Source organism: Lutjanus erythropterus, chromosome 4, assembly GCF_056507025.1.
Source record: "Lutjanus erythropterus isolate fLutEry1 chromosome 4, fLutEry1.hap2, whole genome shotgun sequence".
NCBI lineage: Eukaryota > Metazoa > Chordata > Actinopteri > Lutjaniformes > Lutjanidae > Lutjanus > Lutjanus erythropterus.
In genome coordinates this window covers 39,931,101-39,946,626 of record NC_139320.1, presented here as the reverse complement: position 1 = coordinate 39,946,626, position 15,526 = coordinate 39,931,101, and the positions used below count along the sequence as shown (strand labels likewise).

Sequence of the window (15,526 nt, the reverse complement as noted above, 5' to 3'; positions counted from 1 at the left end):
CTCTAGTTTGTATCCAGCTCAAGTGTGTCACACCTCTTAAGTCCACTCCCCTGGGCGGTGCTTTCACACCCACCTTTGCCCCACATAAATTAGAAGATTTTTGATGAATCATTGTTCTATTTAAATAAAGAGGGTGCATCACAGGTTTGCTGAAACGTCCACATTACCATCTGTTTAGTCTCGTCACAGTAATTAAGTTCATGTGGTGCTTCTAAACATGCAGTTTAATTGGATGGTCATATCCACAATTATTTGACAACTTTAAGTTTCACATGCTGTCCTGTTTTAACTGAACTATTTTATGTCCTACTCCATATTCAGGCCGATTGTAAAATAATAAATAATCTATTCCGACAGCACCCTATAGCAACCTAATTTAAGCGTTTAGCCATAGCCCATGGTGTGCTATTTCTATTTTAATTAGTAAAAATGTGCCCTGAGGAAGGTTTCGAGTCTCCTGATAATTTGGTCTTCACCCTCAAATTCACTGGGGTGTTTCAGTCTCAGAGCAATTCGTGCACTCGGTGGCTTCCTTTCGCGAGCCTTTAAACTGTAAAGAATGTGATGAAATGTGTCAGAAATAGAAATCATTTCCAGGTTCCACTCAATGTAAATGAACATGGTGATACGGCCCAAATTAGACCAAAAAAAAATTAGGTCAGCTAAATCATTTTCCCATTTTGAAGAGGGAATTTTCACCTTTTTTCTCTTTGTGTAGTATCAGGGCTTCTCTTTGAAAGCCTGCAAACAGGATAATTTTTGATTAATTTAAGGTGCTGAATTATGTTAATCTGCATCATTGCAGTTCAGTACCCAGTTGCAAACCACATAAAACCACTTAGGCTAAGGTTTCTCTTAAATTTTCATCTAAGGATAAGGATTTCCTCAGAATATTGTACGGGAAAACCCTTTAATCTCTGTTTTTCCATAGCATCTTAAGTATTCGCTCGTGTGTTGCTATGTCCTTATTAACCATTTTCCTCAGTCCTTTAAAAGTGAAATTATTTGGTGAACATAATACAATGGCTGAATTTATGGTGATTGAGGAAGAGGAGCAGACACCAAGACACATTTTTTGAAAAAAGGAAACCCACTGAACACAACTTGTTTGCAAGTATAGACTGGATGTTGACTTTAGCAACTTTGAAACTAGTAAGCCAAACTTTAGCATAACTCTGTCTGATGTATTATCTATATTGTTTCATTGAAACTCATCAGTTTTTGTCAACTTCTGTTGATGTTTTTCCTTTCTTGCTGTAACAGTAATATTTTCATATTGCATCATTACATCTATATTTAGTGTCAAAGCAGGTTTCTCATGTTGATTTTGTCAGACGTCTTCTGCTTGTGCGTATTTGTTGTGGCTGGTTAAATTTACTTTGGATTAATACGTGTGTGTGCTTTTCATATTCTTTGAGAACAACAACAATCTCTTCTTTTTCTTTTTGTTACTCTTTGTTGTCCATTTTGGGGAAGCTAGCTAACGAAGGCTAACCGAGTGTGTTAGCTAACAACTGACAACAGTTCTGCTTGGTAACATTATAGAACACTGTGAGTGAAGTGTACCTTGGTAACTGGAGTACCTGTGTGTTCTACTGACTGTTCCTCAGCTCCACCCCTTTTTGGTCTTTACAGTTATCACATGGTTTTGTTAATCCTGATTGGTCAATTACAGCAATCTGATATTTCTCAGGACGCGGCTTTGTGTAACAGACCATTGTTACGAAGAACAGACCGCTGCTATGGACACAATCTGATCATAGACTCTGGAGGAGCAATAAAATTATTATTAAATCACTAACATTACCTAACTTATGCTTGCATCAGCCAAATGCTGGTAAAATATGAAAGTTGCTGAATAAAGACTCATTATTGAGTGGCAGGTGAATTTGAACATTTGTTTTTCTATGGCGGTGTCTGCCACTGGTCCTCCAGAAAGATGTTTTAACCAGCTTCAAAATTTGGTTTTATTTTTCACATAAATGAGCCTTGCACATGGCATATAAACAGGAAATGAGAAAACTGACTGACGGTACAAAAGGGGCTGGACTTCAGAGCGGTTAATTATGACAGTAAGACAATTTAAGAGACTTTATACAAGTAACCCCTCAGTTTAGGGAAACATTTTGCTTCAGGGACAAACTGAAGTCTGAAACTCATGGTGGTTTATGCACTCAGGCACAGGAAACTGCATCTTTTCTGTTGTGTGTTCTGTTACATAATGTCACTGTTTCTTCAGACTCAGTGGGACGACTCTCCGGCATTTCAGGGGACTCCTTTCTTCACTATTGTGGGTCACTGTGCCTCAGAAACCAGATATGGGTCACTGGACTGCCTCCTGCCACTATACAGCCGCAACACAGACATGGTGGACCTGTCTAAGACAAGGGCCTGAGAGGGAATTCAATGTCAGGAGGCGGCGGGGAGGAGGAGCCGGTGCTCTCCCATTCAGGAGATACAGATTTAAATAGATACATGCCTTCAAGAAGTACAGCAATTAAACGTGGCTGCCTCCGCCGGGACACTCAGTTTTTTTTCCTCTCTGTTACCTAATTAAAAACATTTAATGATGATACTTTATCTGGTCCTCAATTTTCTGTCCTATTAAGGCTGTCCTCGATGGGTTTGTGAGTGCTCCTCTAAATAGGTCAACCCAAGGCTGAAAGTTGGCCATAATGTATCCAGGTACAATGGGATTTAGAATAAGACACTTGGTATGTTTTACCCAGTAAATACAACAGGGGACTAATTTACTTAAAGGACTCTATGTTTTTGTGTCTTGTGACTAACAGGGACAACAATCTTTGAAATTGATCCAGTATTGAGTGAGACCGCTGCAACCGTCAATGAACCATCAAAGTTCGTCCACTATAAGTGCTTCTTTTTTTTTTACCACTGACAGGCTCAGATTGTTAGTATGAGTGTCTAATAAAATTATGAAAAGGATCTTTACAAAATTCAACCTTTTTGTAAAGAGTAAGATCCTTTTTGTTTAACCAGAAGCAGCTGATTTCGCTCTCATGAAACCCACTGGACTCCATTTACTGATTACTGAAACTGATTTTATCAGCATTAAATACACTTTATTCAAACTTGACACACAAACACAAAAAATAAAACTCACCAAAAATATCTTAGTTTGTCTTTCAACTGCACTAAAAATTGCCAACTCTGGTTTGGTTGTAATAAACCTTTAATTCAGTGAGTTAGATGTGAACATATTCTGGCTGTACGCGTCTTTTCTCCACATTGCTTCTCTGAAGTCTAATCTCCCTCTTGCTTCTCTCCTGATATTTTCATATCCAACACATTGAATAAAGGTTTTATTCTAATCAAAGCAGAGTTTGGGAGTTTTATTTTGTTTTGTTGAGTTTTACAACAATAAAAAAAAGCAGTTTCTGTAAATGGAGTCTTGCAGCTTGGGTGAAAGACAGTTTTTTATTTTATGGCTGACAGCTCTCCCTTAATACTGGACCAATCTCAGACATTAGTCACTGATTATTGATTTGTTAATTTATTCTGCTGATGACACAACTGTGCCTTTGATTTTTTGCTTAATAATAATTGCTGGACCCAAAAAGCACATTGTAATAAAAACAAATCTCTGTTAGTGTGCTCAGAAAACTTCAGACACTGTTTAGTTTAACGTTTGTAAAAAGAAGAAATAATAGTAACATCAGTTTATACAGGACAGTAAAGTCCAGTAAAATCCAGTTTACACTTATGAAAACAATGATTTAATGACTACACTTTATGAAGATGCACAGAAATATCCCACTATTATCTGAGTATATAATCAAACACATATACCCCATGAGGTAATATTCAAACAATACGTACATGAGTATGTGTGAGCAGGGAAATCAAAAATTTACCTTAACTACACCAAAGATTGCAAAATATTTGTTTACAAAATCAAAGTTTCATTTCACCATTTAAGGATGAACTGTAAATAAACAACAAATAATGATACTGATTGAAAGGGATCCTTATAGACCGACAACAATAAAAAATGTAGCAGAACATGGTTGAAACATTAATCCAGTTGGCTGCAGGATCACAGTAGGTAACAAAATGTTCATACTGTAGGAAAAGGGAACTTTTAAATAAATAATAATAAAATCAAACCCCAATTCCAAAAAAACTGATGCTGGCTTTAGAAGTTAGCGCTGGTAACAGTCTGGATGGTCCTTTTGCTCTTTAGCCCAAGAGGAGGACAAGATGATGAGAACAGTCTAAAATGTGGACTCATGAGGCCACAGCACACTTTTCCACTTTGCGTCAGTCCATCTCAGTATTTCTGGATGTTGTTGATACATGACTTTCACTCTGAATCACAGAGTTTTAACTTGCATTTGTAGATGCTGCAAGAACATGTGTTTTTCCAAAGTGCTCCCGAGCCCGTGTAGTATCCTTTATACAATTATGTTGTTTTTTTTAATGCAGTCTCACCTGTGGGGTCAAAGGTCACAGACATTTAAAGTTGCTTTTCAGCCTTGCCCCTTACATGCAGAGATTTCTTTGGATTATCTGAATCTTTTCGTGATATTATGGGTTTTTGATGGTGAAATCCCTAAATTCCTGCAGTTTTACTTGCCCACGATTTCACATTGTGGTGAACCTCACCCCATCCATACTTGTGAACGACTGAGAGTTTTGAGCATGTACTTTTAATACCCAATCATGATACTATCACCTGTTTCCAATTAACCTTTTTACCTGTCAAATGTTCCAAACAGTTGGTTTTTTTTGAGCATTTTGCATCTTTCCCAGTCTTTTGTTGCTACTATCACAACTTTTTTGGAAACATGTTGCAGGTATCAAATTCAGAATAAGTGTGTGTTTACAAAAAACAATAAAGTTTACTGGTTTGAACATTAAATATCTTGTTTTTGTACTGTACTCAGTCGAATACAAGTTGAAAAGGATATGCAAATCATTGCATTCTGTTTTTATTTACATTTTACATAATATCCCAACTGTTTTTGGAATTTGGGTCATAATAAATAATAAATATTCTTCATCTGCAGAGTTTGTCATTTCCACTCAGCTTCTGTGTTTAGGCACAGAAACACAGTCCAGTCTCAGGCTTCACATGTCTGCTCTGTGGCTGGACTCAGGTCCACGTCAGTCAAACTAGGAGACAGTTCGGTGGGAGTTGTGGGAGACTGAAGGATCTGATCACAGTCAAAGTTATCAAAGTAGTCCAATGAAAGGCCTCTCCTCGCTTTGGCGGCCCAGTCAGGACGAGCCCTGAGCTCGAGGATGATGTCAACAGGTGTCTTTTGAAGGATGAGTGGGTCAAAGGAAAAGCCACGAAAGAAAGCCTGCATGCTGAAACACTCCAGGTTACGAAGGCGACTCGCAGGATTCTTGCACAAAAGCTGCATCGTAAAAAAAAATCAAAACAGATGAATATGAGAAATGAGAGATTTGATTAAATTAGAAAAAAAGAAATAAACTCTTTCTTTATTTGAAGGCATGTGCATAAGACTGACATGACATGAAGGAGTCTTTATGAAGTGCCATTCATTCAAGTATGCAATTTTAAATTCAAAGTTGAACTTGTTTGAGGTGTGTTTGTTATAACAGCTAACAACTTGACATTGACCAGGACAATAATGTCAAGACGTCATAACAAATACGTTGACAGGTTATCTTGTCTTGGTTAATGTCAAGTTGTCATAACGACATTCTTGTCTTGATAAAAGTCAAGTTGTCACAACCAAGACATTGACAGATATTGTTGTCTTAATTAATGTCAAGTTTCATAACAAGGACATTTTGTCTTGATTGATGTTTAGTTGTCATAACAAGTCGATGTTGCATTACAAATGGCATAATGATGGAGTGATGCTTAATCGCAACAGTAATAAACATTCATAAAGACTCCATCATGTTCATTACAGGTTTCATTTCATGGTTATAGCAGTCTTGTGTCAGTCTTATGCACAACCCTTCACATAAAGTCTTCCAGAAGAGAGTGAAATGTCCAAACCTCAGTGAGCAGCAGGGTCAGAGCAGAGCTGAAGGTCTTGGGGAGGACATAAGGAAAATCTCTGACCTTGTTCAACATGGTGCTGTGGTCCGGCTCTGCAGGAACTGGAAACTGAAAGGAAAAGGAAAAACACAAACCACAGTGACCAGCAACTGACATAGAGCCACATGTAGAGCTGGTAAATACTGAGTTTATGCGCCCTCACCTCTCCTGTGACCAGTGAGAACAACATAATACCAAAAGACCACCAGTCAGCAGCGTGGTTGTATGGACCCCCACCTAAAACTTCAGGGGCTGCTCAGATAAAAACAGATAAAAAAAACAAATTAAAGATGATACTGTGGGACTGTGGATCAGCATCACTCAGAAAATGAAAAAGGGGGAATCACAAAGACAAAAACTGCAGCACAGCGGATCACAGGTGCATCACAGTCATAACTGGGTCAACGGAGTCCAGTGGGAAGAAAACACAGGTGGGCCTCTGATGCAGCGAGGCAATATGCTGAAGCTCAAACACACACAGATGATACTCGGATGAAATATGTTTCATTTGTAAGGAAAATGAAGCCAAAATCTCACCCATGTATTGGATCGTCCCACATATTGTGAACGCTCGTCCTCCCCGTTTCAGCCGCCGGGAGAGTCCGAAATCAGACAGTCGAAGGTGACCTGAATGAAAACACATGACTGACTGACTTCTGCACTGTTTGAAAATTGTATGATTCAGAGTGAAGCAGAAAGTGTTTCTGCAAATGCACAGTGGATCAATTGTATGTATTTTTTTGTGTGTATACATGTTTACATACTTACTTACTTTTCAAACACGTTCAAAGTCCTAAAATAAAAAATTTCCAGACTCTTGTAGCCTTTACCATCACATGTAAATTCATACTATAAATGCCACAGCAATCAGTGCACGTTGTGACTTTGTTTATTTTACCAGCTGTTCATATTAACTTTGATTGTATGTTATGATCATGATCGAGTAAGAGACAGAGCATTTATCTAACTATGAATGACAAATACAATGACAGGATCAGTTCATCTAAAATATTTTCAGATATTTTTGCTTTACATGGGTGATTGTGCAGGTGAACCGTCAGATTATATTGAAAATCAAGCATTTTATACAAGGAGTATATTTAAATTCAATCATATCCCTAACCTTAAAAACTTAATGGTTTGTACGAACCCTGTGCGTCATATGTGGTCTGCGAATGCAAAGTTAAATAATTTAATCTGACCACAGACTCTCCAAATGTTTGCACAGACCAAAAGTAAAAAAAAATATAGACAAGAGTTACCTCGATCACTTAAAAGAATGTTCTCCATCTGAAAAAAAAAATATTGTCATAAAATGTCAAAAACACAGGATAAATACATTACATATACACTATCTATGGCAGCCATATTCATAATGCATTACCATGCATTATAACCATACTTGTGTGTTATACTGCGCTCATGGTTATGTACAATTATAGTTATAAGCAATTTATAACAATAATCATAACATATTTTAAAGATTTATGAGGTAAAATATAATAATGCTTCATAATTTCTGGTCACTCACTGACAAGGATCACACTGCAGTATAATTCTCATAGTTGTAATACTTTATAAACATTTTATAATGCATTATAATCTAGCAGTGGTCATTGTTTTCTTTAAGGAGAGTGAAAAAAAATGGATGGATATTAATTTATTTGTTAAACGGGAAACTGAGCACTAATTTCACACAACTTTTTGATGAAGAACAACTTAATAATGAACATTTACATGTTCTAATGTAATGTTTCCCCTGCAAAAATGTGGTTGTGAAAACATTATAATGCATTATAATGTGAGAATAATGCATTGTAAAATGGTTATAAAGAATTACAATGATGAGCTTTATAATACATCATGATTCTAGCCAAATAAATATCCTGGTGCCGACTTAGAGTAACTTATAATCACACTATAGTGCATTATAACAGTGATTATAATGCATTATAAATGGTTGGAATTTATTTCAACGCTGATATCTATAATACATTATGATTATTGCCCAAAAAATTACCCAGTACCAAGTCACTTATAATCACATATAATGTATTATAACAGTGATTATAATGCATTATGGTTATAATATATTACAACTATTAGAATTATAACACACTATGATTCTAGTCAAAAAATGTCAGTGAGTGGCCAACAATTATAATAATGTAATATAATGTGATACTTGACCTTATAAGTCATCAGAAAATGCTTTATAATGTGTTATAATAATTGTTGTAAAGCATTATAAATATGTATGAGCGATTATAACTATAATCACACATTGCTATAAGCACAGTACAGCTCATTATAGGTATGTTTGTGGACATAGAAAGTATTAGAAACAGATAATACCTTTATATCTCTATGGATGATGCCTAAGTCATGTAGGAATCCTGTAATAACAAAGAGAAGACAAAAAGTGAGAATAAGCATCATAAATAAAAGATAAGTCCATGTTTAAAATTCAGTTTTAACTCACGGTACAACTCAAACATTATGTCTGTGACAATACAAGCCACTGCTAAAGGTTATAATATGATGAACTCTTCATGTTAAAAACCTGACCAACACTAACCCAGCGCACTGCCCAGCTCTGCAGCGAACAGTCGAACCTCGTCCTCTCCAAACCGACCCTTCAGTAACCAGCAGGTGTGCAAGTCTCCAACGTGGCAGTAGTCGCACACTGCAGAGGACGAGATACACAAATACTTCTTAATATGCTTTTTGAAACCAGGTACTGAGTTAACGCAGGGCAGCATGTTCTGAAATAAAATGTCAGAAATGAGGAGGAAAAATAAATAAATTTGCTCATCTGGTTGCTGGGGAAAGGAAGGAGGAAGGAATAAAGTTGAATCAAATCAAAAACACACATGCTTCTGTCTTGATACTCTCCTGTTAGTTGATTTATTATGATTCTCACTTGAGTTTATTCTGCCGTTACTGCTTAACAGCTATGTGTATTGTATATAAAACTGGTCAAACGGATAAAAACTGGGAACTCGTGCAGGCAGGACAGCGGCTGCAGCAACACCGAGCTTTACCCGGCGCTCTCATTAGATGGCAGTGTACCTCCTCAATATCCAGAGCTGAGATTTGTAAGGATGCAGCAGTCGGGCTGCAGGGTTGTTGTGCAACAGTTTAGTTAACGGGACCACAAGAGCAAAAACTCAGAGAGAAAGAAGGGAGGGAGAGTAGAGGGGAAGAGAGGACTGAACTGTGCCATCGTTTAGATACTTATGAACTCACTAATGAAGAGATGGCGCTGTGTCTGCCAGCACTCCTGCAGATTGTGGATAAATGGGTGTTTGAGCTGCCGCTGCAAGGCAACAGTCGACACACACACACACACACACACACACACACACACACACACACACACACACACATACACAGTGAGAGTGAATATAAGAGTGAGAGATGGACAGGACATGTGCTATAGTCCAGATGACGCTGTCATATATTCACATCTTAATGTACGCCCTGGTGGAAACGATTGCATGCTGTCTCCATAAATTCAGTCAGCAATTCTGTATTTTGCACTATGTTTAAGTTTACTGACAGGTCAAGGGTTTGTCAGCACACACTGCACAACTTCAGATTGGTCAGTTAAAGAGCCATTTGTAGTTTGTAAATTTAGTTATTTCATCAAACTAATGTAAAACATTTCAACTCTGTCCTTTATTTGTGAGGAAAATGTCACTTTTAGTAGTGATGTTCCTTATTAATTGTGTTTTTATTTAAGATAAGCTTTTTTCTTAGTTTTTATCGCTGACTAGTATCACTTATATTTAAGTATGTAAGCAGGGCTGTGATTATCAGTTCTTTACATTATATCGTCCCTTCAGGATTTTGCAGACATCGTTTGGGATTGTTGTGGCCTAAAATGACTGATTTGACAAGCACAAAATTATAAAATAAAAATGCACAGAGTAATGATAAATGTCAATAACAATGACAAATGTCTTCTTTTCAGTACCCATGACAAAATAAAAAATATAAATGCAAAAAATAGTGAATAATAAGACAAAACATTGAGTGAGTTCATCAAGACGTACATGTAAGAAATTCGTGTCGGGGGCTGCTTTGATTGGTGGAACTTGTGGGAAGCTATGATAATTGGACAAATTTGTGGAAAAGTAGTGGAGTTTTTACAAAATTGCAAGGTCGCACAGAATTCACAGGAAGTGGTTGAAATCACTTGAATTCATCGCAACATTGCAAATTTCTGGAGGGACTGATTATAGAATAATCTGCTGTTTGTTTTCTTACTGTCACAGTCTTGGATTTCACTTTAGTTTGTTTATTTTATGTTTTACTTTGAAGCGCTTGCCTTTCCTCTTGTGACTGTTTTATACATTCTATCATTCTTCCCACCTTTTTTGATTACTGATTAGTTTTATCTGTCCCGATCAGCCTCTCTGTGTATATAGTCTGTGTGTTTCCCTCTTTTGTTGTCAGTTCATCTTTAACTCCTAGTAGAATACCCAGTGTTTCCCTTTGTTTTGGTCTTTTGTTTTGTTTTAGGACTTCCTGCCAGTTTTATGAACTCTTAAATGATTTGGTTTTAGAGTCTTTCTTCTGGTTGCAATCTGTTCCTGCCTGACTACCTGTAACCCATTTGTGTCTCGATTTTCTTCATTAAATCTTTTGAACAGCTCTGCCTCTCAGTCCGAAACAAAGAGAAACACTGTGAAAACTGCTAGGACGTTTGATGATAGTAGACAAAGAGGGACTGAAAAAGAGAGGAGGGAAAACACACAGACTAAATACACAGGGAGGTCAGGTGAAAATAATCCACAAAAAAAAAAGGCAGAAAAAAGACAAAGACAGGAAGTAAAGCAACAGAATCAAGAGTGCTAAACTGAAACCAAAAACCATAACACTATATTTACCATTTAGTGTCTTAAATGTCAAAAAATTGTGAAAATATGTTGATCACAGCTTCCATGTCCTTGGATCGCTTGTCCAGCACTCACCACCCACTCATTAATTATGTATGATAAAAGAAAAAGCAACAAATGCATAAATTTGATAAGCTGGAACAAGCAAATATTTGTCATTTTTCTTATAAATTATATCTTGATTATCAAATAATTAGACTAATCAGTTAATCGACTAATCCTTGCCACTCTAACAGAAGTATCAGCAGTAAAGTATTGACATCTTTTCCCACAGCTTATAATGTCTCACTCTGATACCTGAATGATGACTTCTTCTTTCGATTGCTCCACCACTCCATGTTTCAAGACCTCTGACTTTGGTAGAACCTGAACAACAATGAAAATTATCACACAGAAATATGTTTCACGTTCTTATGCTGCTATAATAGTGATTATTAAAGCTGAACTAACCTTAACAGCGTAGGTCTTGTCTTTGAAAATGTCCTTCACTTTCACAATGGGGCCGTACGAGCCTTTGGCGATGAAGCCCAGGATCTGAGGACACAGAAGTGCAGTTATCTCGGGGTTTAAATTACTCCACGGTCTTGAGCTGCGGTCCAGACTATTACCTGGAAATGCTCTCGTCCAGGAAATTTACGCTGTGGGAACTCAGGCAGGAAGACAGAGATGAGACCTGCAGGAGAGCTCCTCTCTGTGTCTGATGTCTCAGCTCTGTCCTCTGGAGGCAGCAGGAGTTTGGGGACGGGAGGTCTGCTGTCCGGTCCCACAGCAGGTCGAGAAAACACAGCCGAGTGTCCGAGTCTGTGAGTGATGGAGACCCCCATGTTTGAGAGGAAGCCATGACTGAATCGACGCTGAGCAGCTGGTCCCTCTCGCTAGAAAATACAAAAAAAAAATGCTTTATGGTCAAGAGTGGAATGTAATTAAGTAAATTTAGCCACTGTAATTGGTTACATTTATACACACAATGCATTTTTGAAAGGAAATATGCTCAACTACATTAATTTCACAGCTATAATTAGCCAGTAATCTATCATGTAATAGTCCCCCTCCAGTTTCTTCTTGTTCCTACAGTTCTGTGCTTGAACTTCACTGTGCAGAGTGATGTGTTTGCAGAGTTTAACACTAGAAAGTTGTTTTCACATTCATCTGCATCTAAAAGTGGAAGGTTTGTCTGTGCTCATTGAATATCTGATTTTAAGGTGTGGGGTTACCGGCATGATTTGTGACATTAAAACTAGTTTGGAAGTCAATCCTGGTCCAATAACTTGTGCACGCTCAATACACTGAGAACGTAGGAAGTAGGAGACATCTTGTGTGCAGCAGGAAAACTTAAGAAATAAACAAAATAAAGCATATTCATGGATTGTAAACTAAACTGGAATCTTTTATTTAGTAGGAGTAGAGGCCTTTTAGAGGATTTAAGATGGAAATTATACTTTTTGCTTAAAAATACATCAGGCACACATTACTGTTTCAAGCAAACAATTTGAATATATCTTAATGCAGTTCTGGAGGGGATCTTACACTTTACATCACCACTGTGTCTAAATAAATGAAAGGGATTTTATCATTGTTTGCTGAGTGGACAGAGAATTTGTTATAATGAAACATACTAAGATAAGTTACTTCAATCAGTGCATATTCCTCATAACACCCATCTTTTATTCTAAATTGTGTTATGCTGAAAGTCTAAAGTAGGCAAGAGTGCCTCATTCTCACAGAACAACATTACAAACACACATGATCTTACATAACATGGTTCATTGCAACAGAAAATATCATATCAAAGTGCAGCTTCACTACAAAGACAATGAGAGGTCAACCTGCCCTCCACCTCTGTGGAGACCAAAACCCTACAACTTTAACTTATGATGCTTGAGGTATTTCTAGCTGTAAATATCTAAATATTTTAACTTGTGTTTAATTTCTATGTCTAATCTGAAGCTGGCACACAAACCAAACATCAGTTTTAACCCTCACGATGCTGCTGCTCAGAAGGTCACTGATCACTTAACAGCTAATCAATATCTCTATTTTTGACAAGGCTTCGCTTTGATGCAGTGGACAGGACCAACACAGACATCTTGCAAGCTGTAATGTATTTTCAGGCTCTTTGTTGCATTTAAAATATGTTAAAATCGACAGGAAGCGCTGCCACAACATGAATACAGTTTACTTCACTACCTGTATTTTAAACTGCGAGACTAAAGCAGCTGCATTTATTTGCTTTCGCTTTGTTTTTGTCTTTTAAATGCAGTTTCTGAAAAATTCTATTTGACTTTTTGATTCGGCCTTTTATTTTAGTGTCTTTTAAATGCAATTATAACGTTTTATAATTGTTTTTATGTTTCTGTGCCCATGTAAAGCACTTTGAATTGCTGTCTGAAAAGCGCCTGAACGTAATTGCGTGCAGTTTTACCACATATTCTTTATAAAAAACACGTTTCATCCAATCAGTTCACAAGGTGACTATACTGGCACTGTTGCAAGCATCTTCTTCGCATTTTGTTATTTTAGCTTTTAGCACGTTTACAACATCCATGATACCAGCATGTAAATATTTACAAATCCGCGACTCTTGTGACACAATCAGATCCACCCACCTTACTGTTTCTGCTGAAGTCGCTGCCCATCAATAAACCAAAGCATTTCACCTAAAAACGAGTAAAAAAAATAAAAAAAAAGTTCAGCTCATCCTGTCAGCGCGTCCTCCTGCAGTGTCTCGGACATCTCAGCCTCTTTACTCCACGTGTTTGTGTGTCAGCAGAGAGAGAAGTGTGTTTGCAGAGAGTCATCCAGAGCTGCAGGATTCCGCTCCAGTTAAAGCTGTCAGATTAATGATCAATCATCCCTCTGTGACTCACAGACCTGCCCCCCCCCCCACTTTACACTTTCTATTCAAAAACACATAAACGCACAACTGAGAGACTATAACACTTTTATTGACAGATAAACAATAAGCCACAGAGCTGATAGAAATGTGAATACATCTGCGTTTGCGATATGATCCGCTTCAATTGAAATGTTCGGGGCATTTTCTTCTTCTTCTTCTTCATCTCCTCAATAGAAATGTGAAATAACAGGCTTAGCAGCACAGTTATACAAGTGATTCAACAGAAAACAAACCGTGGTTACAAAAATATCAAAATACTTTGCATAAAAAAGTGCTTTAGTAATAAAATTACAAAACATACACTCAGCCATGAGCTGCAACAGATTTGTTTTCTTTCGTTTTTTTTGCCACAATACCATCAAACCAAGTGCCACATTATACAACATATGAACATGTTTTTGCTGCTCTGATCTGATATATTGCACTGGGGTGAGGTACAGTGAGCTGAGGGTGCACACACTCATTTCCAGGTAAAATATAAAATAGCATCTTTGTGGTCATTAGTGGGGAAAAAAAGGCCTTCTTGTCAGAGAGACAGTCATACAGCCACACACAACTTATTTAAGCTGTAAAGGGACAGATCAGATTATTTGAAGTGGGGTTGCATTAGGTACTTATCAATAGTGTGTTACCTGCAATAGATGGAGGTGGACACGCCTCCAGTTTGGAGAAACAGTGAGAGTATTAGTGTAGCGAGCTAAGCGATGTGCTGCTGTGGACAGGGTCAGCAGAAAAATGTATTTTAGCCATGTAAAGGGAAAATATATTTAGAATATTTTCATCATTCTACTTTGCTTTCAGGCTTTTCAGATGGCAAACTGGTGTTTTATAAGTCAGATATCACTCGCTCCAATCCAAACACAATCTATTGGCAAAATCGTTCATATTACTTTGCAGAAAGTGGGAGTTTCTGATCAGCCGCTGCCTCGATTGGCTAGTTTTTTTTTGTGTTGTAGTGTGACTCCAGTGTTTTAAAGGGTTGGTTTAGATTCACTAACAGACAGAGGCAGAGGTAGACCTGCAACCTGTCTTCTGCAAGATAAAAGTATTGATTTTGCACATGGAGTTGGTTTAGAGAGAATATCTGGCTTATAAAATGGCAGTTACCCATCATGAAAAGCAGCCTGACAGAAAAGTAAGAGCAGTGAAAATACTCTAAATATAGTGTACGCTTAGACAGATATTGATTTGTCTTAAGTGGCTAAGATACAATTTGCTGCTGACCCTGTCCACAGCAGTACATCACTTATGCTGCATTTACATGCTCCTCAGATGGTCCCATTTCCTGGACAGGAAGTCGTTCTTCCAACTTCGGTGTGTTGATGAGGTTTTGAGTTGTAATACGGAAACACTGTAGATGTTATAGAGGGTAGGGTGGGGTTGTTTTTGTTGAAGTGTCTGTGATGGGTTGGGTGAGACTAGTGTCCAAGTCAAGATTCATGTTGCTATCCCAGTGTACTGAAATAGTTTGAAGCTTGATATTACAAAGTGATTTTGTCCCAGACTTGTTACTGCAAAAGTACACTCCCTAAAACCAGTCAAATATTGCTCTACCTGACTTGTTCACAGGGTTAATGCTAATAAATAAGTTTTCTAACGGACCTAAGTCACTGTAAGTGGACAGCAACTCACTGTTACAACCTAATACGACTTTACAAATTACATTTGAGCAAACACTAATATGCA

General features: G+C 37.5%; 1 protein-coding gene across 1 annotated transcript; it reads right to left on the bottom strand.

Moving 5' to 3' along the window:
* Window positions 1-4,296: 4,296 nt before the first annotated feature.
* Window positions 4,297-14,695, bottom strand: LOC146328983 (ribosomal protein S6 kinase-related protein-like). Its single transcript, XM_084717950.1, has 12 exons — window positions 13,551-14,695; window positions 11,553-11,819; window positions 11,395-11,478; window positions 11,242-11,310; window positions 9,290-9,359; window positions 8,619-8,726; window positions 8,396-8,436; window positions 7,303-7,330; window positions 6,578-6,667; window positions 6,204-6,292; window positions 5,999-6,109; window positions 4,297-5,384 (listed from the first exon to the last, which is right to left on the bottom strand). Exons 1-12 carry the CDS (start codon window positions 13,578-13,580, stop codon window positions 5,085-5,087), a joined length of 1,287 nt encoding a protein of 428 aa, XP_084574076.1. The 5' UTR covers window positions 13,581-14,695; the 3' UTR covers window positions 4,297-5,084.
* Between the last annotated feature and the right edge of the window lie 831 nt (window positions 14,696-15,526).